Consider the following 26650-nt stretch of genomic DNA (forward strand, 5'->3'; position numbering starts at 1 on the left):
AAGCTGCAGAACTGAAAACCTAAGGGCGTTCCCGGGACGGAATGAAAATTTTCTTCTCACTCTATAACAGTCAATTAGGAATAGATAAAACATTATATATTCTACCGGCTAGCCACCGCTACACGCGCTCCTATCACAACAAAAAGGTTAGAGATTTTCCCTTCAGGACCAACATTTAAAAATTCCTTTTTCCTGCGCATAATTTCCGAATGGAACTCATTACCTGCCACAACTGTTGACTGTCCAACGGTTTCATCCTTTCTTTCTGCACTTTGTGAATAAACCATAGCGTTCATCCCTCGTCTCTACCTATCAAATCATGATTGTGAAAAGGTTTCTCACATGCTGTTTGTTATGCAGATTCTTGTTCGGTGTCTGCTATCTTGTTTGATCTTATTTCATACTTGTGTTTTGTTTCAAATACCCACTCCTGCCTAAGGCCTGGGAACAAGGCTGGCAGTACTTGTAAAATAAATAAATAAATAAATAAATAAATAAATAAATAAAGTAACCATAGGCGACGAGCAACTGAATGCATGGTATCTCTGTATAAATAGAATGGGGCAAATTTACATGTCACAACAGCAAATATTTAGGCGAGTTTGTAAACAAAACAGTTGGACCAAGCAGGTAACAGAAACAGCACTGCACTGCTTTCAACACTCCTCATTTGTCAGAGTTGGTGCAAACCCCTTATACAGTAGGTCGTGGTGCAAACACGCAGTGCCGCGCATACATAGATCACAAAGGCATCCAGCGTGCATTGATCAGTAGTCCGGGAGATTCATGGCGCCTACACGACCATCGAGGGCCATTTTAATGCTCGTTCCTGCCCCGACTGTTTAATGTGGGAAGGACGCTGCGACAACACAAGTACTAGTACTGCAAAAGCAGCGAAGCATCCACGCGAATCACACCACCATAAAATGAGTAATCCAAACACGCGCCTAACAGCACAGTCTACAACTCTAGCACATTAAAATTACAGGCGAAGGCAGTTTCCACATGAACCAGATTGCTAAACCGGCCAAACCGACTAATTACGGTAGTGACCGAGATCACATAAAAGGATCACATGAGACGAAAACACATTCAAAATATTTGCCATCCTCACTCCACCACGCCCACACAATTTCTTTCCCTATGCCCACACAAGCCCACACGCTCACAAATAAAGCGCCGTCTTTCGAAAATCCAAAGGAAGCCTAGCCAAATCATCATTTCTTTTTTTGGCTATTTGGGTGAACGCAGCGAGGGCGTTAGATTTATTCTGTGGTGGTAGCGTATTCTATCGAAACATGTCAGTCTAGCTCGGGCTAGCGCTGTAACCACATGCAGAAAAACACACCCCGCGGTAGACCGTCCGTTGTTTGGCGGTCGTTCATGGATTCTATTTCCGAAAAGCCAGCGGAAACTTTGGACTGGAATGTCGATACGGAAGTGCAGTTATTTCACGCGATGAAAGGCCATAAGCCAGTAGGTAAGTGTGATATTACGGCTTTTTGACATGTTTGTGTAAGTGTTGTCCGTAAGCATAGTTAAACTCGATATGCAAAGGAACAGCGCCTTTGAACGGGACTAGAAAAACAAAGAAATGAAAAAAAAGCGACAAACTCTGCACTCGTGTTTGTCTTCTCCTATTTATTCCGCTCAAAAGCGCTGTTTCTTCTCATAAGTATGTACTAACCGACCAAAGTTAGCACGCTGTTGAAACTGAAGCTGTATGTGTGCCATTTATTTTTTGCTAGTATTTATAACGCTGGCGTGGTTGAACTGTTATTGACATTACCGAAAAATTGTCCATGTCCGCGTTTCAGTGCCTGTAAATCGAAAGTACGTACTAATTCCGTTCTCAAACAAGGCGCCGCGATTTGCCGTGTTCGCACCTTGAAAAATGCCTTTCGCCGCATTACGCAGGCGTCAACAGGTACTTCCAAATGGCTTGCATCCACGAGAAGTTCAGCGCGTCTCTTAACAAGGATATCTCTTCACAAACAATATGGGACCACCTCGACACAATGTACGACATGGCGGCTTTGGTGAGTGGCCTCCCTGCGAAAGCATTCTATATAAAAGCGTTTCTCGCGTTTTATTGTGTGGCCGTGCAAGGTGCATAACAGGCTACCTGGCGGTGCAGAATCCAGCGCGCATGGACATAAAATTTATCATTCATTAACCAATGACATGATTGTGTACGATCAAAACATACACCATTGAGACCTGACACAGAATTGCATGAGCATGCTATTTGCTTTAAGGAAGGTACTTGGCAGTGTTAAGCGACATGATCTCAGAGGGGAGGCGTGTAGCTGGGGAAAAGTCTTAACCAACGATAAAACACTTACAGCACCATCGCCAACATCAAGCAAAGATTGCCATAATTCAATGAAGTTTTTCAGACTCTACCTGGTATCTCTGTGTTGACCACATCAGAACAAGCTACATATTTGGTTGTGTTGGTATTCTAGACCTCAAGATTTTGGCAGGTTCTTGTAATGGGATTAGAAGCTTAGACCAGACAGGGAACTAATAAGTTGCATAGTCGACTTTCACATGCATCCTGGATATTTATCCTGCCTTTGTTATTGGTGTTCCCTGGATGGTCATGAGCACTCCAGTACCAGCATTCAACAGATATGGTTATCTTTATATACTTATTAGGATCCCCTTTGCTCTGATAATTTCTTGCATGTTTATTTTGGTGAACAATGCAGATAACATATAGTATGAGGGGAAATTTTTCTTGAAGATTGGTGTGGATGGTGTTTTTCTACCTTTTGTTTGTAATGCAGTAAGTGTAAGTGCCTCAGAATACAGAGAAAAAAATGTGCAATTAGAACGCTGGCGCTCCAACCCATCAGCTTGATAGAAAACAGTGCAGAATACACTGAAAATCACATGTGGCTTTTCACATTGCTGATCAATGTCATGCAATGCCAGCAGCTTTGATGCCATCCTTTCTTTTTCTGTAGTGCTTGTATGGATGAAATAAACAAAGTTACAATAACTCTCTTGCAGCATGAGTCTGAGATTCTCCCATTTCCAAACCCTGAAAATGAGTTTGGGCTCCCTGACAATGATTTTGGAGACCTTCTATCCAAGCGTAAAGAAAAAGGTTCAATTGACAAAGAGTCCAGCAAGAGAGCTCCATCACCTGCTGCCAGGTAATTCAGGAGAGAGTATTGCTATTTTTTATCTGTATTCAATATGCTTCTTTATGTATTTGCATGCATGTTTGCATGTGTTGTTGTGTATATTAAATCAATGTTATCGATTGATGTAATAGTTTTGCGGAAACCCGCAAGGTGAAGAGAAGTAACTAATAAAGGGAAAATGAGACATCCACCAATCATATCAATTGCTACAAAGGAAACCCATACAGGTTCCTCGAAAGAAAAGCCTCGTAGTTGAAGAAAAATTCATCCCGGACCGTTGCTCTCAATATGTTCCTTTCAATCCTCCGTTGCTCTCTCAATATGAGACGCTTTACTTCAATTGTGGCGTGAATGTTTTACTGTACCTTACGGGTCTACAATATTTGTCCAAACCATTTCAGAGACCCTTTAAGAGGAAGCTTTAGCCCGGATCCAACTCCGACGTGGCTTATTCAAATATGTGTAGCGGAAACGGAATTTCGATTTAGGGCCTGAATTTTATTGAAAAGAATTTACGAAAGTTTGAAAAGAATAGAAGCACGAAGTTTACAAATTAATATCTCTCCATCAAGAACAGATATGACGGTTCTGTAAATGACATCCATGAGATCTTTCAAAGTGGACAAATTCAGTATGTCAATTTATATATTACGTGAATTTGTTACATTGTGTACAAGGGTTCTGGAAAAGCTGTATTTAGACATAAAGAAATTTTTTAGATTTATGTATAACATCAATTTTGTCCACTTTAGACGTGCTATGAGATGCAATTCACGGAATTGTGATATCATTCTTCATTGCTGAGTTGCAGAGTTGTAAACTTCATAATTTCGTTTTCTGGAAATTTGCGATTTCTGCCAATTTTTAGTAAAAAATTGACGTAAGTGAAAAATTCGAAACTATCAGTCTCTAGATTTTAAGTTTTTCTTTTAAATGCAACAAACATCGTCAAGTTTGGTGGAGTGGCTGCTGAGAAAAGCAAATTCTCCTTTTGCATGTATTTAGATAGGAGCACCCGAGCTAAAGCTTCCTCTTAAAGATGCAAGAAGGGTATCCTATGTACTATAAATGCTTACAACTAGAAGGCGGCTGTAAACATAGCGACAGGCAATTGCATTTTGTTGGGATTAGTTTAACCCTTTCTGGGGTAACCAAGCAAATGAGCACAAGGGACGAAAGCGGAGAGGAGGGGGCAGTGGAACCATGAGATGGAAAATGGAGGAGGGCATGGTGAAAACGTGAGAAGAAAAGCGTAGTGCGGTGCCGATGGCTACGAGATGGCGCCAGAGTAGTGCGCATCATCTGGGAGGTCTGTTGATGGCAGCTTTTTTGAATCGCACCCATGTGCCACCCACGTGCTGGCTCTTGTAATCTGCAGATTAGTGAGGCAGTCGTGCCGGACTTTGCTCTGTTTGCAAACTGCCACACAAGACAGATTGTCCACACCTGCCAGTACATAGCGAAATGAAAACGTGTACAGCTGCGCTCAAGTTTCACATTAGGGAGTATCGTAATCTTCGGCACATTTTTTCCGTAAGGCCAGCAAAATTACCCCATATTTTTTTACTGAATTATTGTGAGCAGTGTTCTTTACTGCACAGGGTTAAGATTGCTGTGTTAATTGCACCACGTTGTGCCAGTCTGCACCCACTAAAACAGATTTCAATTGAATTCGCTAATTTTGAAACTTCATTCAAGTTGTGCACATTTAGTGGTATTCACACAGCCATAGCTATGCATTGTCTAACGTTTAGGCCTGGAATTCAAGCCTAAGCAATCCATTTCAGCGTCAGTGTCATTGAAGGTGTTTCGTGGTGCATTGTTACTTGGCTACAGGCAAATTAAATTTTTTTTGTGCTGTAATTAGAGTTTGGAAAATTTAGACAATAACATTACTAAAATTTTGACAAAATCTGGACATCACCAAGAAAGTGGGGCACATTCCGGTACAGTGCACAAAGGATCAAAATACATTGTTTCTTTCTATTAGCATCAAAATTTTTATCACAATGTGGCCTGCAAAACACATGCAGCTTTATTCTCCCCCATTCAAATAAACTTTTAAGTTTATCTCAAGAGGCTGCAGCTCAACTTGTGTTTTTTTCTGCTTCAAGATAATCTTGAAGTTGGATGGAGAACTAGAGCTCTTGTCTGGTATAAATGAATACTGGCCAATGGTTCTCAAAGATGCATACGTGTGTCCGCACGTATAAATCATGTAGTATTAGATTCGGAGAAGGAGCTAAGAAGTCTGAACGGAGCGCACAAAAATGCTGCTTTTGTTTCTTCCATTGTCTCTGCATATGCAACATTGCGGGACTTGGTAACCAGACCCATTGACAGGTCTTGAATGACTTCACACCCTGGTATAGTAGAACTCCATGCAGCATGCACTACAGTACACACATGACACATTGCATGCCAAGTTGCAATAGCCGGATGAATTTGTGGCAAACCTCCGACATTTCGTGAGTTAATGACCAGAATGAATATGCAACATTGTAGTAAGTGCAATAAAGTCAACCTTTAATTTTAAGAGGGGACACGGGACAAGTAACTGCGATTTCTGGCCAACAAACTCGTTTCCAGGTTGTAGCAGTTTCAGGTTCCTTTACTATCTGAGAATGTGCCAAAAATTTTTGTCCTCATCAGCACAGTAAAAAACAATCAAAATAGTGTTTATTTCATAAGCCGGTGACACCATCTAAATGATAATTTCCCGATTTCCTGTAACTTCGCCAAGCTTGCAGACTTGCCACAGTTCGCTTGTATGCAGCTCTAGGGGGCAAGGAGGAATACCACATACTGACTGTTGCTCGCAGTGATAAGAATCGCAAGAAGTGTGAAAAGAAGGCAGCGATGGTTTTTCATGTTCGTTTTTCCTTATTTTTTAAATAGCTGCCGCAATTTTTTCGCTCTGCTTCGCCCAGGGCCCATTTCGCACCATTTCTCTAGTGCTCATTTCACTCAAAATGAAGCTCCACTTTGGATACCTTGTTTGGCTTTCCTATGTGCTGGTGATGTGATCGCTCCACAATATTTTCTAGGCATTGCTTGGAAGCAACTGCACCGTGCATTGCTTGTCACGGACAAAAGCCAGGGCACTTGACAGCTCAAAAGTGGCTCAGAAAAAGAGAAAGCTTGCAGCTATTGTCACAGAACAAAGCGGAATTGAAGGACCAACGTATGCTGCAGCAGAATTTTAGTTACGATAGATGCCACTTGTGTAAAATGACACACTTCAGGATTTTTGCAACAGTTTTTCTCAGTTTCTCTTTTTTTCACAAAAGTTTGCAATTGCAAAAACTATCGTTCATTTAGAAGAAGAGGAAGGCTTATCGGTTGGGTGCTTACTGGGGTAGAACATAATGCAGAATGCTACTGTGAACTCAGATTTTCAGTTTCCACAATTGTTATATATGAAAATTGAAAATTTTGTCTGCAAGGTGGAAGTTTAGTTCCCGGTAAAGCCAAAGCTGTAATTTTTCATTTATAAAAAATGCAGAAATTGAACAACACAGCTGTGCAGTGGCATAGTTTGGGCCTTTCTGATAGTATTGATACATGCATATTGCGTGTTTCTTGTGGACAATGCACGCGGGTGCCCCGACAAAGACAACGGATGCTCTCTGGCTCTCAAGCTGTCGGCTGAACTGGCCAGTGCTGCATTATCCTTTGTAAATATACTTAGTAAGTAGTCTTCAGATCTTAATCCTTCGTTCCTGTAACATTTTGGTGGAGGGTGCCGTTCCCCGTCTTTACCACGGAGCTCCACAGCGGCCACACCATCCTGCTTTCCGCCATGGCTCCCAGTGACGACACTTTGTCGGCTTGTACTCCTGCAACCCCGCCAACAACATACGTCACGGTTACCAAACCCCGTCATCTTGGCATATTCTCTGGCCAAGATAATGTCGATGTTGCGGATTGGCTCAACCTGTATGAGCGTGTTGGCCAAAACAACTGCGGGGACCCTACCATTATGCTAGCGAATGTTCTATTCTACTTGGGCGGAACTCCTCGTGTCTGGTTCCGGACACACGAGGATGAGATCTCTAGCTGGGATGCTTTCAAGGAGAAGCTCAGCGACCTCTTTGGAAATCCCACCGGTCAGCAGCTGGCTGCTAGAAAAGAGCTTACTACCCAAGTTCAGTCTTCTACTGAATCGTATGTCTCGTACATACAAGACGTGCTCGCTCTTTACCGGAAAGTCGACGACGAAATGGCCGAGGTTGAGAAAGTCGGCCACATGCTCAAAGGGATCGCAGATGACACATTCAACTTGTTGGTCTTCAAAAATGTGTCCACCATCGACGTCATTGTCAAGGAATGCTGCTGCTTTGAGCTCGCCAAAAGCCGCCGCGTCATTCCACAGTTCTCCCAGCTCCTTAACACGGCTGCGACGTCGTCTTGCGTCGACCTTACCGCTTCACCACCTTTAAATGAGCATGTCACACGTATTGTTTGCTGCGAGCTCGAGGCTACAAGTCCTGCGTCGCGTCATTCCATCAACGCCCCCTTGACCCCACCATTGACCAACCAGCCCCAGCGATCTCTCTCATTCAGGCAGTTGTCCGGCAAGAATATGCCAACCTCGGTTTTCCTGCTGCCTGCTCCATCTCCCGACCGGTGCCGACAGCTACGCCACACAGCGATCTGTATTCCCCTCCCAGATACCGCAACCATACCAAGTGGAGAACTCTGGACAACAAGCCCATTTGCTTCTATTGCCTCCGCATTGGCCACGTCGCTCGCCACTGCCGCACCTCCTGGATGTCACCGTATTCTAGCTCCTTTTTCCCGTCTCCTCGTCCATATGCAGACCCGCGCCGTTACCTCGCCATATGCCTCCTACCTCAGGCGTATTCGTCGACGACAGTCCTGCTCGCTCGCCGTCACCTCTTCGCCGTCGGTCCCTGTTGCCCCAGCCACGCCGCTATTCGTCGCTGACCAATTATAGACTTTCCCGGACGGTAAACTAGACCATGCAGCTCCTGGGGGTAGTGCTGTATTATCTTCATCGTGTCGAAATCCTCCATTGACGCTCCCAATGAACCAGAACTTACATGATGTTCATGTCGATGGTGTCCCTTTGACGGCGTTAAAGGGACACTAAAGGTTACTATTAAGTCAACGTGGACTGTTGAAATACCATCACAGAAACCTCGAAACGCTTGTTTCGTGCCAAGGAGAGACTTATTTTAAGAGAAAATGCGTTCTGAAGCGTCCGCGTACCTCTAGCGTAGTTCAAATCGCCCGCCCTCCGATCGAGGAGTACTGACATCATGGTCTCATAGTGACGTTGCGCAATCGGTGAGTAGAACGGCGTCCGCAGACGGCGCTACGGCTTTTCTGCGCAAAACGCGAACGCGCGGTCAGAAACAGAGCCAAGACAGAGCCGACAGCAGAGCGAAAGCGGGAGTATGGTGGCTAGCAGAAGGAGAAACGAATTACGTCCCACATTACGTCCCACGGCACACAGAGAGTCTGTTTTCGTTAAACTATAGGCTGCGGCGAGCTCGCAGCGTGGTCGCCGTGGTCTATGAGAAGCGACGAGCCGTTTCGCACTCGCAACAGGGCATAAAAACGTGCGAAACGACGCAAAACTCGGCCTAGAAACGTGCTTCGCCACAGCCAGGGCTCAATACGGCCCAAGCTGGCACGACCCAGATGTCGTTTCCCGCACTGCCACCAGGCGCCGCTACTATACCTAAAACTCCAGCGCAAGACGCCCATAAGCTGGTACTTCATTCTATGACGCTAACTTCGACGCTCGTCGCAATGGACCCTGACACCGACAGATTGGCTCGCGATGGTGGGCTCAACTTCAGCGATTTGAGCACCGACGAGCGCGACCTGCTGCTGAGGGCTCGCACTGCCGGCGTCGTTGCGTACTACGACGGCGGCCTCGACACCGGCTCTCCCGAGCGGGAAAGTAACGAGGGCTTCCCACGACATCACATGGACGTGGCATTCTCGCTGCTTGTTCCAAATGAAAGTTTCGCGAGCCAGCAGAACCCTCGCAGCACGACGCGATAACGAAACTACTGAAACTCCAAAGCGTGCGCGGCGCAGAGTCGAGCGAAAACGAAACCTTTCGAACACCCATATTACTGAAGGGTAACGTCAAAATGCTATTTTTTCTTAGAATCGAATAGACGTAGACAAGTAGCATTTTTTTCCGTCTTATAATCGAATGAAATGATATTTTTAATACGAGTAGTTGAGTATTAGTAACACAAATTATGAGGAGTCCTTTCGTCATCGGGCTAGTACCGGAATGTCGCTGTGGGGTCTCAAATCGTGTCATGCATTTACCTCAATTTCTCGGTTACTAAAGTTCTGTTCGCGATTATATTGACGCCTGAGACGTTCTAGAACATTGCTCTACCACTTTAACTTGAGTTTCTGGTAACCTTTAGTGTCCCTTTAATAGATACTGGAGCCCAGGTGTCCATAATGAGTTGTAAACTCCGTAGTCGACTGAGGAAGGTTCTCACGCCTCCTACTACCCAAGCCGTACGCGTGGTCGAGCACTGTTGACGTCACCGGAATGTGTACTTCCTATATAAGTATCGCTGACCTCCATATGACGGCCTTCGTCTGCCTGCCGTCTAAAGCCTTGATTTTCGTCAATTTGCTATCTTTTCCTGTGCCCGATGGTGATTATGTAGCCACACCTGTTCCTGATGTCCTTCTGATGCTCAGTATCGCTGTGCCCCGCTTCGTCGTCACCGTCGCCATTAACAGGACATGCCTCCCCGTCGTCAATTTTGGCCTCACAAAGGAAGTTCTACCCCAGGCATATCGGTAGCAACGCTGCATGCTATAAGATATTGCCACGTCACAATGCTTTAAGTAGACATCTGCTCAGATTCACCGTGTCCATAGGATTCTATTTGCCCTGACGCAACTTTTTGTCCCATGATTGTTGAGGACCTTTCGCCTGAACAAGCAGCAGTTCTGTGTCTCCTTTTTGTTTCCTACCATGGCATCTTCGACCTCAACAATTGCCAATTGGGCCAGACATCATTTGTTAAGCATCGCATAAATACTGGTGATGCCAGTCCTGTTCATCGCCGGCGGTATCGAGTTTCTGCTTCAGAGCGTAAGGTTACTCAAGATGAAGTGAACAAGATGCTTGCAAAAGGTATTGTTGAACCTTCGTCGAGCCCTTGGGTGTTGCCATGGTACTTGTTAAAACTAAAGATGGCACATGGCATTTCTGTGTAGATTATCGTCATCTAAACCGCATTACCAAAAAAGACTTCTACCCTTTGCCTCACATTGACGACGCCCTCGATTGTCTCCACGGTGCCAAATACTTTTCTTCAATAGACCTATGGTCTGGTTATTGTCAAATTTCTGCGGATCAAACGGACCAAGAGAAGACCACGTTCGTCAGCCCTGATGGTCTATATCACTACAAAATTTTGCCATTTAGCTTATGCAATGCCCCAGCAACGTTCGAACGTATGATGGACTCTTTGCTTCAAGGGTTCAAATGGTGAACATGCCTCTACTACCTAGACGACATTCTTGTATTTTCACCTACATTTGAGACACATCTTGAGCACTTATCAGCTGTTCAAGTCTTCCGCGAGGCTGGGCTGCAGCTGAATTCAACGAAGTGTCACTTCGGTTGTCGGCAGATTACAGTGCTGGGTCGTCGGCAGATTACACTTCCGGTATTCAGCCAGACCCGGAGAAAATTCGTGCTGTCATGTCTTTTCCTGTACCTCAGTCAATCAAAGATGTCCGAAGTTTTGGAGGACTCTGCTCCTACTTCCGACGCTTCGTTAAAGACTTCACAGTGATTGCCCAACCGCTTACTGTTCTTCTGAAGAAGGACACATCATTTACGTGGGGCCCCGCTCAAACTGCGGCATTTGCCCAGCTCACCAATATTCCCACCACGCCACCTATACTGGCCCACTTTGACCCGTCCTCTCCTACAGAGGTGCGTGCCGATGCCAGTGATCACGGTTACGGAGTCTTCTTAGCCCAGCGCCAACAGGGTCAAGATTGTGTTATCGCCTACGCTAGCTGACTCCTCACAACAGCGGAGTGCAACTATTCTATTACAGATCGTGAATGTCTGGCTCTCGTCTGGGCGGTTTCCAAATTCCACCTGTACTTGTATGGCATGCACTTCTCTGTAATCACGGACCACCATGCGCTCTGCTGGCTTTCCTCACTCAAGGATCTTACCAGGCGGCTTGGTCGCTGGGCTCTGTGGCTGCAAGAATATTCCTATGTAGTAGTGTACAGGTCGGGCCGATTACATCAAGATGCAGACTATCATGCTATCCAGTGAACGAACCACCCGCCGACCCTGACCCTGATGCCAACGCTTGCGTTTTCTCCATTTCTCAGCTGCTACACATTGCCGACGAGCAACACCATCATGCCATGTTGCCCGCCGTCATTGATGGCTTGGAATCTTCTTCTGATTCTTTGTTCTCCGGGATGGTGTATTATACCGCCACAGTGTATGCCCGACAGTTCCTAAGTTACGTCATTCCTAAGCACCTTTGGTCAGCTGTTTTCCAAGAACTTCACGATTTACCAACGGCAGGTCACCTTAGTGTCTCCCGCACCTACTACCAGATTTGCCGACGCTTCTTTTGGCCAGGTCTTGCCCACTCCATCCGTAAATATGTTGCGGCGTGTGAAAAATGCCAGCACCGAAAAACATCATCGACGCTCCCTGCCTGGTACCTTTGTGGCGACACACTCCGCGCACATTTCTGTGCACCCTCTGTCTTCTTATCATCTGGCCCAGCATAACACAGCTGCACGCTGGACTGCATGGTCGATAAAACATAGCGCCACCGCCACGTCACCCGAAGTATGCGTCACCGATGGTGGCTATAAAAACAGGCTGCCTGGCTGAGAAAGACCGCCTTCTACCTTCCGCTACTGGGACGAACGTAGCGTTGGTATGCCCGTCCGCTGCCATCGTTAGTCGAATAAAGAAGCGTTACGTTTTTATGTTGGGATTCGTCCTTCGGCAGACACGACATCCCACATCTGGTGACACGGACAACGAACAAGAACGCATCACCATGGACGAACAAGACGCCCTTCAACGACAGCTGGAACTTCTCAACAGACAGCTTCACGCGCAGCAAGAGGTGATCCAGAAGCAAGAGCAACAGCTTCAGGAACGCCACGACCAACCAGATGGTTCCGTGCAGCAGCATCCTGCCGGCTCCGCCGAGGACGTCAGAACTCCGGCAGATGGCATCCCGCACGCTGACCCACACGGCGTCTGGCGTGTCGCTGTCAAGCTTCTGCCGTTTTGGGCCGACTCGCCTGAGGTATGTTTCGCCCAAGTCGAGGCCCAGTTCTCCCTTGCGCACATCACACAAGACAGGACCCGCTACGATTATGTCGTCGCCAACCTCGATGCCCGCTACGCCAGCAAGGTCCGGGATATCCTTGCCAACCCACCAACGGCCAACCTTTACGAACACCTCAAGACGGAACTCATTTGCCGCCTGTCACCCTCGGAAGACCAGAAGGTGCGACAACTTCAGTCCGCAGAACTTGCCGAGCGCAAGCTTTCACAGCTCCTCCGCCACATGCGTGCTCTCGCGAGCAACATGGAAGTCCAGGATTCCTTACTGCGAGCACTTTGGCTTCAACGACTTCCACCGCACGTCCAGGCAATTCTGCAGGCTCAGCTTACGCTACCTCTCGACCAACTCGCCGGGATCGCTGATCGCGTCATCGAGGTCTCTTTGCCGCCGTTGTCGCCTACCATCCACGCTGTCGCCGCACCGCTGAACACCATAGAGCTTGCGCGGCGTATTGACGACATCAACCGACAGCTCAGCTCCATTCAACGACGCCTGGATCAACACTTGCCGACGCGCCACTCGCAAAGCCGTGGCCAGAACACTACCCCGTCGCAGCAGCCTGGTGACGACGACCGGTGTTACTACCATAGACGCCTCGGGGACAGAGCACGGCAATGTCGACCACCCTGCTCCGCTAGAAATCAGGGAAACGCCAACGGCAGCTCGTAGCCATGGCTGCGAGCTGCCAACCTGGAGGCCGTCGCATCTTTGTCACCGACCAAATTACAAAGCAGTGGTTCCTTGTCGACAGCGGTTCCGACACTTGCGGCTTCCCACGAGCCCACCTTCAAGGTCCCCGTCCTTCTACGTCTTTCGAGCTCAGCGCGGCAAACCGGTCCACTATCAAAACTTACGGCTCGCTCCGCCTGCACATCCAGCTTAAAAACCTTTCTTGTGACCTTCATTGGAATTTTGTCATCGCCGACGTCACAGAGCCAATCATCGGCTCAGACTTTTTGGCGCACTACAACGTCCTTCCGGACTGCCGCCACGCCCGTCTCAACGACGCGACAACGGGACATTCTGCGCCAGGACAGCGAACGACTACCCACCAGCCAAGCATCAAAGTACTCAGTGTCGAACATAATTCACCGTACCACGCCATCCTCGCCGAATTTCCCGGTTTGACGCGCCCCAGCGGGTTGCCACGCGACGTGCAGCACACCACCTTGCACTACATCCGGACCACCCCAGGCCCCCCGGTTTTCTGTCGCGCCCGTCGCCTTACCCCGGACCGCATGCACATAGCCAAAGCAGAGTTCAAAGCCATGCTCCGGGAGGGAATCGCCGGCCCCTCCGATGGCCCATGGGCCTCGCCACTCCACCTTGTCCCTAAGAAGACCGAAGGCTGGTGGCCCTGTGGGGACTACCGTGCCCTCAACGCCCGCACAATTCCGGACAGGTACCCCGTTCACCACATACAGGACTTTGCCCATTGCATTTCCGGCTGCCACATTTTTTCCGTGCTAGACTTGGTCAAGGCCTACACGCAGATACCCGTCAATCCGGACGACGTCCCGAAAACTGCAATTATTACTCCTTTCGGCTTGTTCGAGTTTCCCTTCATGAGCTTTGGCCTGAGGAACGCTGGACAAACCTTTCAACGCTTCATCGACGAAGTCGTCCGCGGCCTCGACTTCTGCTTCGTCTATCTTGAAGACATATCGGTCTTTTCCCGCAACACCGACGAACACCACAGGCACCTTCGTCTGCTTTTTCAATGCCTCGATGACCACAGCTTACTCGTCAGTGTCCCAAAGAGCACGCTCGGCGCTTCAGTTGTCAAATTCCTCGGCCATGAAGTCTCATCAGAGGGAACTCGACCCTTACCTCAACGCATCTCAGACATGCAAAATTACTCGACCAACCACCACTAAAGACCTTCGCCGTTTCCTCGGCATGCTGAACTTTTAGAGGCGTTTCTTGCCACACGCAGCCGACTGCCAGGCTCCCCTCCATGGTGCCTTGGCTGGTCTACGAGGAAACCAAACCGTCACGTGGACACCGGTTTTAACGGAACTTTTCGAAAAATGCAAAGCTGCTCTTTGCACCGCCACACTTCTCTCCCATACTGTGCCAGACGCTCCCTTGGGGCTCTTCACGGACGCCTCTAGCATCGCCGTCGGCACCGCCCTTATGCAGCACGTAGACAACAACTGGCATCCCTTGGCGTTCTTCTCCAAGAAACTCTCAGCTTGCAAAACGACCCCTTCTGCGGCCAGTCCCACCGACGAAACCACGACCCCCGCGCCGTCAAGTTCGCCAGCTTACTACAGAGAACTTCTGGGGATATACGAAGCAGTTCAGCACTTTCGCCACATTCTCGAAGCACAACACTGCACTATTTACACCGACCATAAACCTCTGACCTACGCCTTCTCTCAGCGCCGTGACAAACTCCCGCCGGTCCAGCAGAACCAGCTCTCATTCATCCCCCAGTTTACCACCGACATCCAGCATGTCAGCGGGAAGGACAACGTGGTCGCTGACGCGCTTTCACGCGTGGCAGCTATTAGCCCTTCGCAGATAACCGCTGATGTCCTCACCGAGGCTCAGACTACGGACGCTGAACTGCAGGAGCTTCTTAAGGGCGGGTCCTCGCTACAGTTGCAGCAAGTCCCCAAACCTGAATCGACAAAGACTATCTACTGCGACATATCAACAGCACGAAGCAGGCCTTACGTGCCCCTTTCCCATTGCCGTGGCCTCTTTAACCAGCTACATAATCTCAGCCATCCCGGCATATGCGCCTCTGCACGCCTCGTGGCTGACCGCTATGCCTGGCCCTCCATGCAGCGGGATTGCCGCACCTAGGCGCGCTCCTGCATTCAATGCCAGCGCGCTAAAGTCACCAGGCATGTCACTTCACCACTCGGCGCATTCCCCCAGACCTCTGGTCGGTTTCAACACGTCCACCTTGATATCATAGGGCACTTCCCTCCAGCTGGACGCTATCGCTACTGCCTCACCGCCATCGATCGGTACACTCGATGGCCTGAGGCATGGCCCCTCGAGGGAATCACTGCGGAAGACGTCGCCTCGGCATTCTTCGCCGGCTGGATTGCCTGCTTCGGGCCCCCTCGCCGCGTCACCACCGACCAAGGACGACAGTTCGAATCGCACCTTTTCCGGCTGCTCGGGCTGACCATTGGGTTCGAACGCTCGCGGACCACCAGCTACCACCCATGCGCCAACGGGATGATCGAACGTTTCCACCGACAGTTCAAAGCAGCCATCATGTGCCACCCGGACTCAACCTGGCCTGAAGCCATCCCAGCCGTCACCCTAGATCTTCGCGCCACCTTCAAGCCCGACATTCAGGCTACACCCGCAGAGCATGTCTACGGGGAATCCCTCAGTCTCCCAGGCGAATTTCTCGCTGCACCGCCATCCACCACCGCGACGTCAGATCCCACCGATTTCATCGCCCGGCTCCGATGCACCATCGCTGCCCTCCGCCCGATACCTGCAGCTCACCACTGTAAGACTGCCCCCTTCGTCTTCAAGGATCTGGCAACGTGCTCGCACACTTTTCTTCGCGATGACACCGTCCGCCGGCCTTTACAGCCACCTTACAGCGGACCCTACCCAGTTCTCCGTCGCGACGACAAAACTTTCACCTTGCGCATTAAAGGGAACGCCGTCCGCGTCTCTATCGACTGGCTGAAGCCGGCCTACAGCGATTCCGCCGAACCAGGGAATACCAGTACACCCACAGACGTCCATCCACGACCGCCGACATCGCAGCCTGCTTCTGTCACTACACGCAGCGGGCGTCGCGTACACTGCCCAGATTTTTTCAAGCCTTGAGGGCTCTCCACTCCGCGGGGGGGTGATGTGGCGACACACTCCGCGCACATTTCTGCACACCCTCCGTCTTCTTATCATCTGGCCCAGCATAACACAGCTGCACGCTGGACTGCATGGTCGATAAAACATAGCACCACCGCCACGTCACCCGAGGTATGCGTCACCGACGGTGGCTATAAAAACAGGCTCCCTGGCTGAGAAAGACTGCCTTCTACCTTCCGCTACTGGGACGAACGTAGCGTTGGTATGCCCGTCCGCTGCCATCGTTAGTCGAATAAAGAAGCGTTACGTTTTTATGTTAGGATTCGTCCTTCGGCAGACACGACATCCCCACACCTTCAACCACTCGGCATTCCTTCGGAGCCGTTCTTTCATGTTGGCTTGGACTTGGCTCTTTCCCTCTATCCACGTCTGGCAACAAGTGGGTCGCTGTGGCAGCAGATTGTCACATGCTAGGCCATCGCCAGAGCTCTTCCAACGATCTGCGCCACAGATGTCGCTGATTTTCTTTTACGCGACGTGATTCTGCAGCATGGCTCTCCACACCAACTGCTCACTGACAGTGGTCGGACATTTCTTTCTAAACTCATCGCTGACATCCTGCAGTCCTGTTTAACCAAGCACAAGCTGACTATGTCTTACCATCCACAGACTAATGGTCTCACGGAGCATTTGAATCGTACCCTAACAGACATGCTTGCAAAGTACGTCTCGTCCGACTTACTGATTGGGACCTTGCCCTACCCTGTGTCACTTTTGCACATAATTTTGCGCATTATGACACTGCCGGTTATTTCCCTTTCTTTCTAGTGTTCAGCCGAGAATCCAGATTGCCACTGGACGCATCCTTTCCATCCGCCGCAGCAGAGACGAGAGTATGCACTTGATGCCATCACCAGGGCAGTCCATGCACGTGAAATTGCTCGCGCTCGCCTCCTGACCTCGCAGGAGAAGCAATGGCATTTGTATGATCGCCAACACAGAGACATCCACTTTTTGCCTGGATCTCTGGTACTCCTTTGGTCCCCGACTCGTCACGTTGGCCTGTCAGAAAAACTCATCTCTTGGTACACAGGCCCATATCAAGTGCTGCGTGCTGTGACTCCAGTTACATACGAAATTGCGCCAGTCAGTTCCAGCTCATCTGCCCCGAATTCCACTGACGTTGTGCATGTCGCACGCCTCAAACCATATTACTTTCCTGTTATCAGCGACATTTAGATGCACCAAGACGGTGCTTCCGGCGCTGGGGATAATTACACGCGTAGATTGCGTGTTTCTTATGGGCGATGCACGCAGGCACCCCGACGAAGACAACAAACGCTCTCTGGCTCTTGAGCTGTCGGCTGAACTGGCCAGCACTGCATTATCCTTTGTATATATATACTTTGTAAATAGTCTCCAGTTCTTAATCCTTCGTTCGCGTAACAATATGCTCAAGAATTCCACAATTTTTTTAAATTTTAGAACAATATTTTTTTCGGCTAACCATAGTCACATCAACATTTGAATATTAGTAATTCTTTTAAAAGTTCTTTTAGAATAATAAAATTTGGCACCTGGCTGTATAATGTCCTGAATGCATCCTGTAATTTTTTTCAAAATAAAGTTCACTTTCACAGGTAGTGCCCCCCTTAATAGCTGTTTTAAAAGTGGGCGGATACCCATCATGAACCATTGTGGCAGGCACTGCATGACACTTGATGCATATGAAATTAATGTGGTACTTTCACAGTTCTTTCAATTTTCAAGGAATGAAAGGCAGTTCACAGCATAAGTGATTGGAATGCCATGGGTGCATAGGCAGAGGAAACCACTAGCGCTCCCTGACAGGGCTGAAGTTACTTGCTGTTGAATGGCAAAATCAGTACAAGCACGTCTATTAAATCAGTGGAAACAATATAGAAAACCCGGACAAACTAAAAACCAGATGCAAGCAGTTTGGTAGATGCATGTATGTACATGACGCTAACATCTGGACATGTCTCAGAAGTCCCAACTCTAGTTACAATACAATATGCATATTTATAAGTCTCGCACATCTGCGTATTATGTGGACCAGCTAAAAGATGATTTGACCCACTGTGGTGGCTTAGTCGACCATGACGTAGCATGATCAAATCCCAGTCACGGCAGCCGCATATTGATGAGGGCAAAAGGCAGACACCTGTGTGCTGCGCATTCGGTTCTTGGTAAAAGAACCTCAGGTGGTCAAATTTAAAGGGACACTAAAGGCAAATACTAAGTTGACGTGGACTGTTTAAATACCTGTCCTGAAACCTCAATGCTTATTTCGTGCCAAGAAAAAGCGTAGTCTATGAGAAAATTGTATCTAAAGGGTCTCAATATTTTTTTTGAAATTCAAGTTTCCCGCCACTCAGCTGGGGGAGTTGGTGACGTTGCATACACCATTAAGCCTGTTTCACATGCAAGCGATTGAGCGAATGGAGCGAACGGCGGCGCGGCGCTGCGAAGCTTTTCGCGAGGTTTCGTTTCACATGCATTGCCGCCGCGCGTTTTCCGCCGCAGCGAATAGCAATGTTGCTGGTAAAAAACACAGGACTTTCAGCCAGTTTCGGTAGTTTGCGACTACCAACATAATCATTGCTTTGTCCCTGCCTCTCAAATTTTTATTTTATGAACACATATCCTGCGCTTAGCAATTAACAATTCATTGAAAAGCTCTCTGGGCATGTTGCCCGCACCGCGTGTAGCAAATAAACATCGTCCTATGCGCAGGCTTTCCCGCACTAGTCCTCCACTGATCACGTGTCGAGGCGGCCCGTTCGGAAGGAGGGCTGCTGCTCTGCCGCTGCGATGAAATTCCAACTTGCCCGAACCTCGCCGCTCCCGCCGCTAGTGCCGCCGCTGCCGCTCGAAACATTTCTGCGGCGCAGCGGCAGGATTCGCGAGCATTTTCGCTTGCATGTGAAAAAGGCTTTACCGCCCTTTGCCGCCGTCGGTGTGTAAAACGGCGCCCGACAGACTGCGGCACCGAGCCAAGACAGAGCGGCGGATTCACTGCTGCAACTGATTTTTGGTCAAGTGGCGTACTAGACCGTTCAGGCATCCCTTGACATCACATGGAAGTTGAATTCTCTGCTACTTGCAGTTTGTGCGATTCGCAAGCCAGCAAACCCAGCGCACCACTACGCGATAAGGAAAGTACTGTAACGCAAAAGCGTGAGCGGTGCAGAGGCGAGTGAAAATGAAACCTTTCAACTGCCCGCGTCGTTGTCAACGCAAATTTCAATGAGTTCTTTTTTCTAAACATGAAATTGAACTGGACAAGTAGCATTTTATTTGATCGAATTGTTACGGAAGGATAAAAGAAGACAGAGGAAGAAGATTTCAAGATGCTGGCTGCTATGTGTTGTTGGTGGTCAGCCATCTTGTCTACGCTGACTCACCCTGTATATATATTAATGCGACAGCGTTAAGGAGCTCGTGTCGCAGAAAAGCTGGTGTCGTTGGCGTAGGTGGCGTTGGCCGTGAGCGTTAAATCCCGGCAGGCACTTTATGAATAAAAAACAACTTGCGAGATGGGCTGGGTGGGAATCGAACCAGGGTCTCCGGAGTGTGAGACGGAGACGCTACCACTCAGCCACAAGTTCGATGCTTCTAAGCGGTACAAAAGCGCCTCTAGTGAATGCGGTGTCGCCTTAGAAACGAGCTGTAGAAAGTTATACTGCGGTGTATATCAGTAATTATGAACATGTAACTTACAGAAGTCGCAGTTACACGAGTAGCGAAGTGCGTTTCCGCTACATTTTTTCTGCGTTTTCCGCACACACAGCCATCTTGCGGCAAGCACGGAAGACCCCCTCCTCTCAGTGTACGGCGCTGCCCCGACAGGTGGCGCGCCAAGCGCACATTGGGGCTGTGCGGGGACCGGTGCGAGGCGCATCGCGGCCCGGACTCCCTCTCCCCTGACGACGCTTCGCCTTGCTTCCTCACGGGTTGCAGAATCAAGCGTCCTTCCTTTCTTTAGATCACTATCTGTCTATCTCCCTGCCCGTGCCGATCACGACGTTTGGCTGGCGTGCATCGTTTCCGCCTCCGAGACAACGAGTTCTTTGGTTTGTTCCGCTTGCTCAGGCGCACGTTTCGTTGTTGCGCCGAACGCTGCGTTGCTCGACGCTCACCGCGTCCGATTCGGGGCGCCTCGTAAGTGATGGCTGCGCCGTAGCCCATTGTCTTACACCCCTTGGCGGGCCGACGGGAACGCTTTCGCGTTTCACTCTTGAAGGCGAAGCTTAAGCGTCCTCCAATTTTTATAAATGCAGTCTTTATATATTCCTAACATCCCCATAACATATTGGTGGGAGGTGCGGGGTACCACGGCTGGAAATGGAGCTCCGCAGTGGACTTTGCATCACCGTCCGCACCATGAATGACAGTGAGCACGCGGCATCAACGTCGTTGCCGCCTCCAACGTCACCTTCGCCACCTACGTTGCTGTCACCTTCGGTTGTGGTTATGCAACCCAAGGATCCTGGAACTTTCTGTGGGACCGATGGCGCCGATGTTGAGTGGGTGGCTATGTATGAATGCACGAGTGGAATCAACAGATGGGACCCTTCGCTTATGCTAGCCAACCTCTTGTTCTACTTACGAGGCACGGCAAAGGTGTACGAAAACCACGAAGAGGAGCTCACCAGCTGGGACCAATGCAAAGAGAAGTTGACAGAGTTGTTTGGCAAACCAGCCGGCCATAATATTGCCGCAGAGCAGGAACTGGCCTCCAGTACCCAATCCACCACGGAGTCCTATGTCTCGTACATCTAGGACGTGCTGGCACTTTGGCGTAAAGCTGATGGCGACATGACAGAAGCTGAAAAGGTCGGACATGTGCTTAAAGGGTATTGCTGACGGCGCCTTTAATATGGTCATGTGCAAAAGCTGTTCTACAGCTGATGCCATCATTAAAGAGTGCCGACAATTCGAGCAGGCAAAAAGCTGACCCATCTTACAACCATTCGCCAGAGTTACCAATACTGCCACAAAGTCGACATGTGAAGATAAACCCGCACAGCAGCATGCGTCGCCATCAGAGGATGTGGTGTGAATCGTTCGACGTGAACTGGATGCGATGGCACCCTCAGCCTTCTGTTCGCATAGCCCTGATGCTACCACTTTTTTGGTTCCCGTCGTACAAGCCATCATTCGCCAGGAACTTGAAAACATTGGATTACATTCTGTCTGTGCTGTTGTCAATCCCAGAGCTAACCAATGCCCTTCTACTATTTTCGATTCACCCCGACGCTTCTCTCCGCGTTATCGCAACCCGACTGAGTGGAGAACTGCGGACAACCAGCTGATATGTTTCACCTGTTGCCGCATTAGTCATGTCGCCAGATACTGTCGCAACATTACGCCGTCAACACCTTGCACGCCGAACAACCTGAGCCATTTTAATGGAAATGCCCACAATGTTTCGCCCGCCGCCGAGTCCAACAGTGCCGACAACTCTGCTAGAAACACCTGGTACAGTCAGTCGCTCACCATTGCCGCATGGACACCAGTCGCGCTCAACACGTCGCCCATCTTCCCGGTTCGCCGCCGCCACGTTGTCTTTCGTCCCCTGTGGCTTTTGGCCGCAACTTTTCGGAAAACCAAGAAATGCAGCCCTCGGAGGTGGTGCTGCATTGCCTACTACTGCAGCAAATCCTGTCTGTGCCCACAAGAAGTGTAATTGACGTTAAAATAGACGGCGTACTTGTCCAAGCACTCATCGACACTGGAGCCCACGTTTCTGTGATGAGTGCTAGCTTACGTAGACGTTTAAAGAAGGTCCTTCTTTATTCGTGTGGCTGACGGCAGCGTGCTGGCTGTTCTTGGAATGTGTACTGCGTGTTTAAGTATAGCCGGCCGCCCTATTTCTGTTCTGTTTGCTGTGATTGACAACTGCCCTCATGACGTTATCCTTGGATTGGACTTTTTATCCACTCATCCTGCTCTCATCGACTGTGCGACCGGCGTTCTTCAGTTAGAACTGCTTCAACTTGCCGATGCTCCAAGCACCGCCCCACCGCACTTGTCGCTTCACGATGTGCGCCTGGCACCCGAGACAGTTACTTACGTCACTTTGACCGCTCAGCCACAGGTTCCTGAGGCACGTCGGTTCCTGAGGCACGTCGACGATGGTGCTTCGCCCCATCGTCGACGTGCCTCAGGAACCGGAATGTTGCTGTTCAGCATACGCTGGTTACAGTTACCAATAACGATGTCGTTCTACCGCTTCTGAATTTCAGCCTGTGCCCTCTAGTGATTCCGGCCGGCATGTTCTTGGCCAGCGTTTCTAGTGGTTCTAGAACAGGCTCATGCGTTCGCCGCCCTCATTTGGTTTCTGACCACCCCTCCCATACTTGCCCACTTTGATCCATCTGCACCGACCGAAGTCCACACTGATGCAAGCGGCCATGGCATCGGTGCTGTTCTCACCCAACAACAGGATGATACCGAGTGCGTGATAGCTTACACCAGCCACCTGTTGTCACCTGCCGAGATAAATTATTCCATCACTGAGTGGGAGTACTTGGCTGTAGTTTGGGCTGTCACCAAGTTCCGGCCATATTTGTAGGGCCGCACGTCTTCGGTCATTGCAGACCACCACGCACTCTGCTGGCTGTCTTCCCTCCTGGACCCGACAGGACGGCTTGGTCGCTGGGCTATGCGGCTCCAGGAATTTTCGTTTGTTGTCAATTACAAGTCTGGACATCTGCACAAGGATGTTGACTGCCTCTCTCGTCACCCGTGGATCCCCCTGATCTAGCTGCTCATGATCCGGTGGCCTGCGTGATGGCTTTTACTGACATGACCGACATGCGCGCTGCACAACAATGCAACGAATCCTTGCAGTCCATCATCGCCGGAGTGCAATCTGGCAGCACTCCGGCGATGATGCAATCTGGCAGGTGCCGCATGTTTGTGCTGCACGACGGCATCCTCTACCGCAGCAATATCAACCCTGACTGCCCCGAGTTACTCCTTGTCCTTCCTCGTCATCTGCGATCCGTCGTTCTCGAACAACTTCACGATGCACCGATGGCGGGACACCTTGGAGTTTTGCGTACTTTATTTACCCAATTGTAAGTTGACCACTTTTTTCTTTAATTTTAAATTCTGAAGTGTGGGGTCGACTTACAATCGAAACCAAAACATGGCACTGCCAAAAAAGCGAGACCAACGGGAGCTACAATGTAGTTGCAATTTCATGTTTGCTCTATGGACCTACCCGTAGCTTCTCGCTATCCCACGTGTTTTTTCACTTTTCGAAAGGTTTTTTCAACATTCGCACAGCACTCATGATGGGGGGGGTTCGATAGTTGATGGAAGCGCCGCTGTTCCATTCACAGCGGCACCCTCAGAATGGCAGTACTTGCGGGGAGTATCGGTAGTTCATGGAAGAACTGCCCGCGGGTTTCTCTTTAACTGTTGCGAAAGGTACTGGTTTGACGCATTCCACTTGACTGCCAGCTACGTGCTACTTCTATGCTTCCTCAGTCATCATGAGTGCTCCAGGCCCACTAATCATTCGGCACTCGTTCACAGCAGTGTTCAAGAAGGCTGCCATCCTTTACGCCAAAGAAACAAATCACTGCACAGCAGGCCGCAAGTTTTATGTTTCTGAACGGGTGGTGCGAGAGTGGAGACTGCGGCGAAGCGAAATTCTCACCTGTGACGGCAAGTGAGGAATTTCCCACGTGCCGAAGTCAGGACGCATTCTGGAGCTGTAGGCTAAGCTTGCGGCGTACGTCGCTGAAATGCGTGATTGGTCCCTGCCAATGAAGTGTGACATGGTCATGAAACAAGCTCGGATCTTCGCCTTTTAAGGACCTGCTTCGCCGTGAGTACGACGAGTGGCTGGCAGCAGAAAACTGTGAAATTACGCCAGCATCCCTGACAGCTGCATGTGTATGGGTGCATATGGCGTGGGCTGCTGTTCCACAAGATGTCGTGGTTCGGTCGTTTGCCAACTGTGAAATTTCGCTGGAAGACAACGCGCTGTGCGACCGTAGCAATGATGACGATGGCAGCACTAGTGAAGATGAGTAGTCCAGTGACCATGTCAGCTACTAATAAATTTTCTTTATCGGGTATGCTCTCCTTTTTTTTTTCCCTGTCATGCGATATGGGGGGGTCGACTTACATTCGAGTCAACTTACAATCATGTAAATACGGTACATACAACCGCGTACGACGCTGGTTCTTCTAATTGGGTCTCTACCGCTCTGTGCGTCGCTATGTCGCAACTTGTGAATTGTGTCAGCGCCGGAAGAAACCTACCCTGCCACCTGTTGGACGACTCCATCTAGTTGAAGTTCCCTCTGAACCGTTCTTTCGCGTAGGCCTTGACCTGCTTGGCCCTTTTCCGACGACGACTAGAGGGAATAAGTGGATCGCTGTCACTACTGATTACGCGACACGCTACGTGATAACAAAGGTGTTGCCTACTAGTTGCGCAACAGACGCCGCCAATTTTTTCCTCCATGATGCCATTCTCCACCACAGTGCACCTCGACAGTTACTTAGAGACCGCGGCTGCTCATTCTTGTCTCGAGTTGTCGACGACCTACTCCACTCTTGTGCCGCTGAGCACAAGCTGTCCACCGCCTAACACCCACAAACCAATGGTCTCATGGAACGTCTCTACCGAACAATCACAGAGATGCTGTTGATGTACATCTCCAACGATCAATGTAACTGGGACGCCACGCTGACCTACGTGACGTTCACGTACAACTCGTCTTGACATGACACTGCTGGATATTCACCCTTTTATCTTTTGTATGGTCGTGACCCCACATTGCCGTTTGACACCATCCTCCCTTCTGTGCCTCATGTTGCAACTAAGTACTCTCAAGAATACATTGATCGCGCTCACATAGCATGTCAAGTCGCCCGATCTTGTTTATTAGCCTCGCAGCATATACAAAAACAGCGTTATGACCGGTGCCATTGTGATTTTAAGTTTGCCCAGGTGCTTGGGTGCACCTTTGGTCACCATGTCGTCGGGTTGGCCTCTCCCAGAAGCTTCTCTCTCGCTACACAGGGCCCTATGAAGTACTACGTCAAGTTACCTGCGTAAATTGTGAGATTTCACCGCTACAGTTTGATGCATCCTCATGTCCGATGCCTGTTGACGTCATGCACATTTCGCAGCTGAAGCCATACTTCGCTCGCAATTCTTCGCCTACCATGCGCTGAGACGGTGCTTTACCACCCGGGGGTCCTGTTACAGAATGATGAAAGAAGACAGACGAAGAAGATTGCGAGACGCTGGCTGCTGCATGTTGTTTGTGGTCTGCGCTGGCTCACCCTGTATATATATTGTAAATACAGTCTTTATATATTCCTAACATCCCCGTAACAGTGTATTAAAATACGAGGATATTCTTTTGCAACGAGTAGTTGAGTACTAGTGACAGGATTTAATTGAGGAGTGCTTTTGTCATCGGGCAAGTGCTTGAATTTCCTGGGGGAGTTTCTAATTATGTCCTGCATTTACCTTGATTTCTCGATTATTAAGGCTCTTTTCGCGATAATGTTGACGCCTTACAGATTCTCGAGCTTGACTGTATTTTCCTTTAGTGACCCTTTAATCCAGTGTCCCCCACTGTGCCATGCCTTACAGATTGTGGTTTTGGCGGGTGAAAACCCAGAGCTTAATTTTTTCTTTTTAAGTTTTGAACTGGTGCTCTATTTATGGGGCAGTCGGGAAGAACAGCTGCGCTGTCAGCTGAGTGAATATGTATGTCATACAGCATCTAGCTCATCAGTTTAGTCATACTGATGCATTTTAGTGCTCGTTTGTGGGCCGTTTGGTAAATCTCCATTGAGTATTCGTGACCACCATGCATATAACATTCCAGATTTATTTTGAAAGTGTACCACATCCAGTCCACCGGCGTGGCAGTCTGGCATGTTGACAAATTCATCATCATCATCAGCCTGGTTACGCCCACTGCAGGGCAAAGGCCTCTCCCATACTTCTCCAACAACCCCGGTCATGTACTAATTGTGGCCATGTTGTCCCCGCAAACTTCTTAATCTCATCCGCCCACCTAACTTTCTGCCGCCCCCTGCTACGCTTCCCTTCCCTTGGAATCCAGTCCGTAAACCTTAATGACCATCGGTTATCTTCCCTCCTCATTACATGTCCTGCCCATGCCCGTTTCTTTTTCTTGATTTCGACTAAAATGTCATTAACTCGCATTTGTTCCCTCACCCAATCTGCTCTTTTCTTATCCCTTAACGTTACACCCATCATTCTTCTTTCCATAGCTCATTGCGTCGTCCTCAATTTAAGTAGAACCC

General features: G+C 49.2%; 1 protein-coding gene across 1 annotated transcript in view; it reads left to right on the top strand.

The window, feature by feature from the left end:
- The first annotated feature begins 1225 nt into the window (after nt 1–1225).
- LOC142557835 (uncharacterized) overlaps nt 1226–26650 on the top strand; it is a 41744-nt gene continuing 16319 nt past the window's right edge. Inside the window, exons 1-3 of the mRNA XM_075670020.1 lie at nt 1226–1480; nt 1918–2039; nt 3019–3164. Of these exons, the coding sequence (XP_075526135.1) occupies nt 1333–1480; nt 1918–2039; nt 3019–3164 (416 nt within the window). The 5' untranslated portion in view covers nt 1226–1332. The remainder of the gene's footprint in view (nt 1481–1917; nt 2040–3018; nt 3165–26650) is intronic.

This window comes from Dermacentor variabilis, chromosome 9 (genome assembly GCF_050947875.1).
Source record: "Dermacentor variabilis isolate Ectoservices chromosome 9, ASM5094787v1, whole genome shotgun sequence".
In the NCBI taxonomy this organism is placed as follows: Eukaryota; Metazoa; Arthropoda; class Arachnida; order Ixodida; family Ixodidae; genus Dermacentor; species Dermacentor variabilis.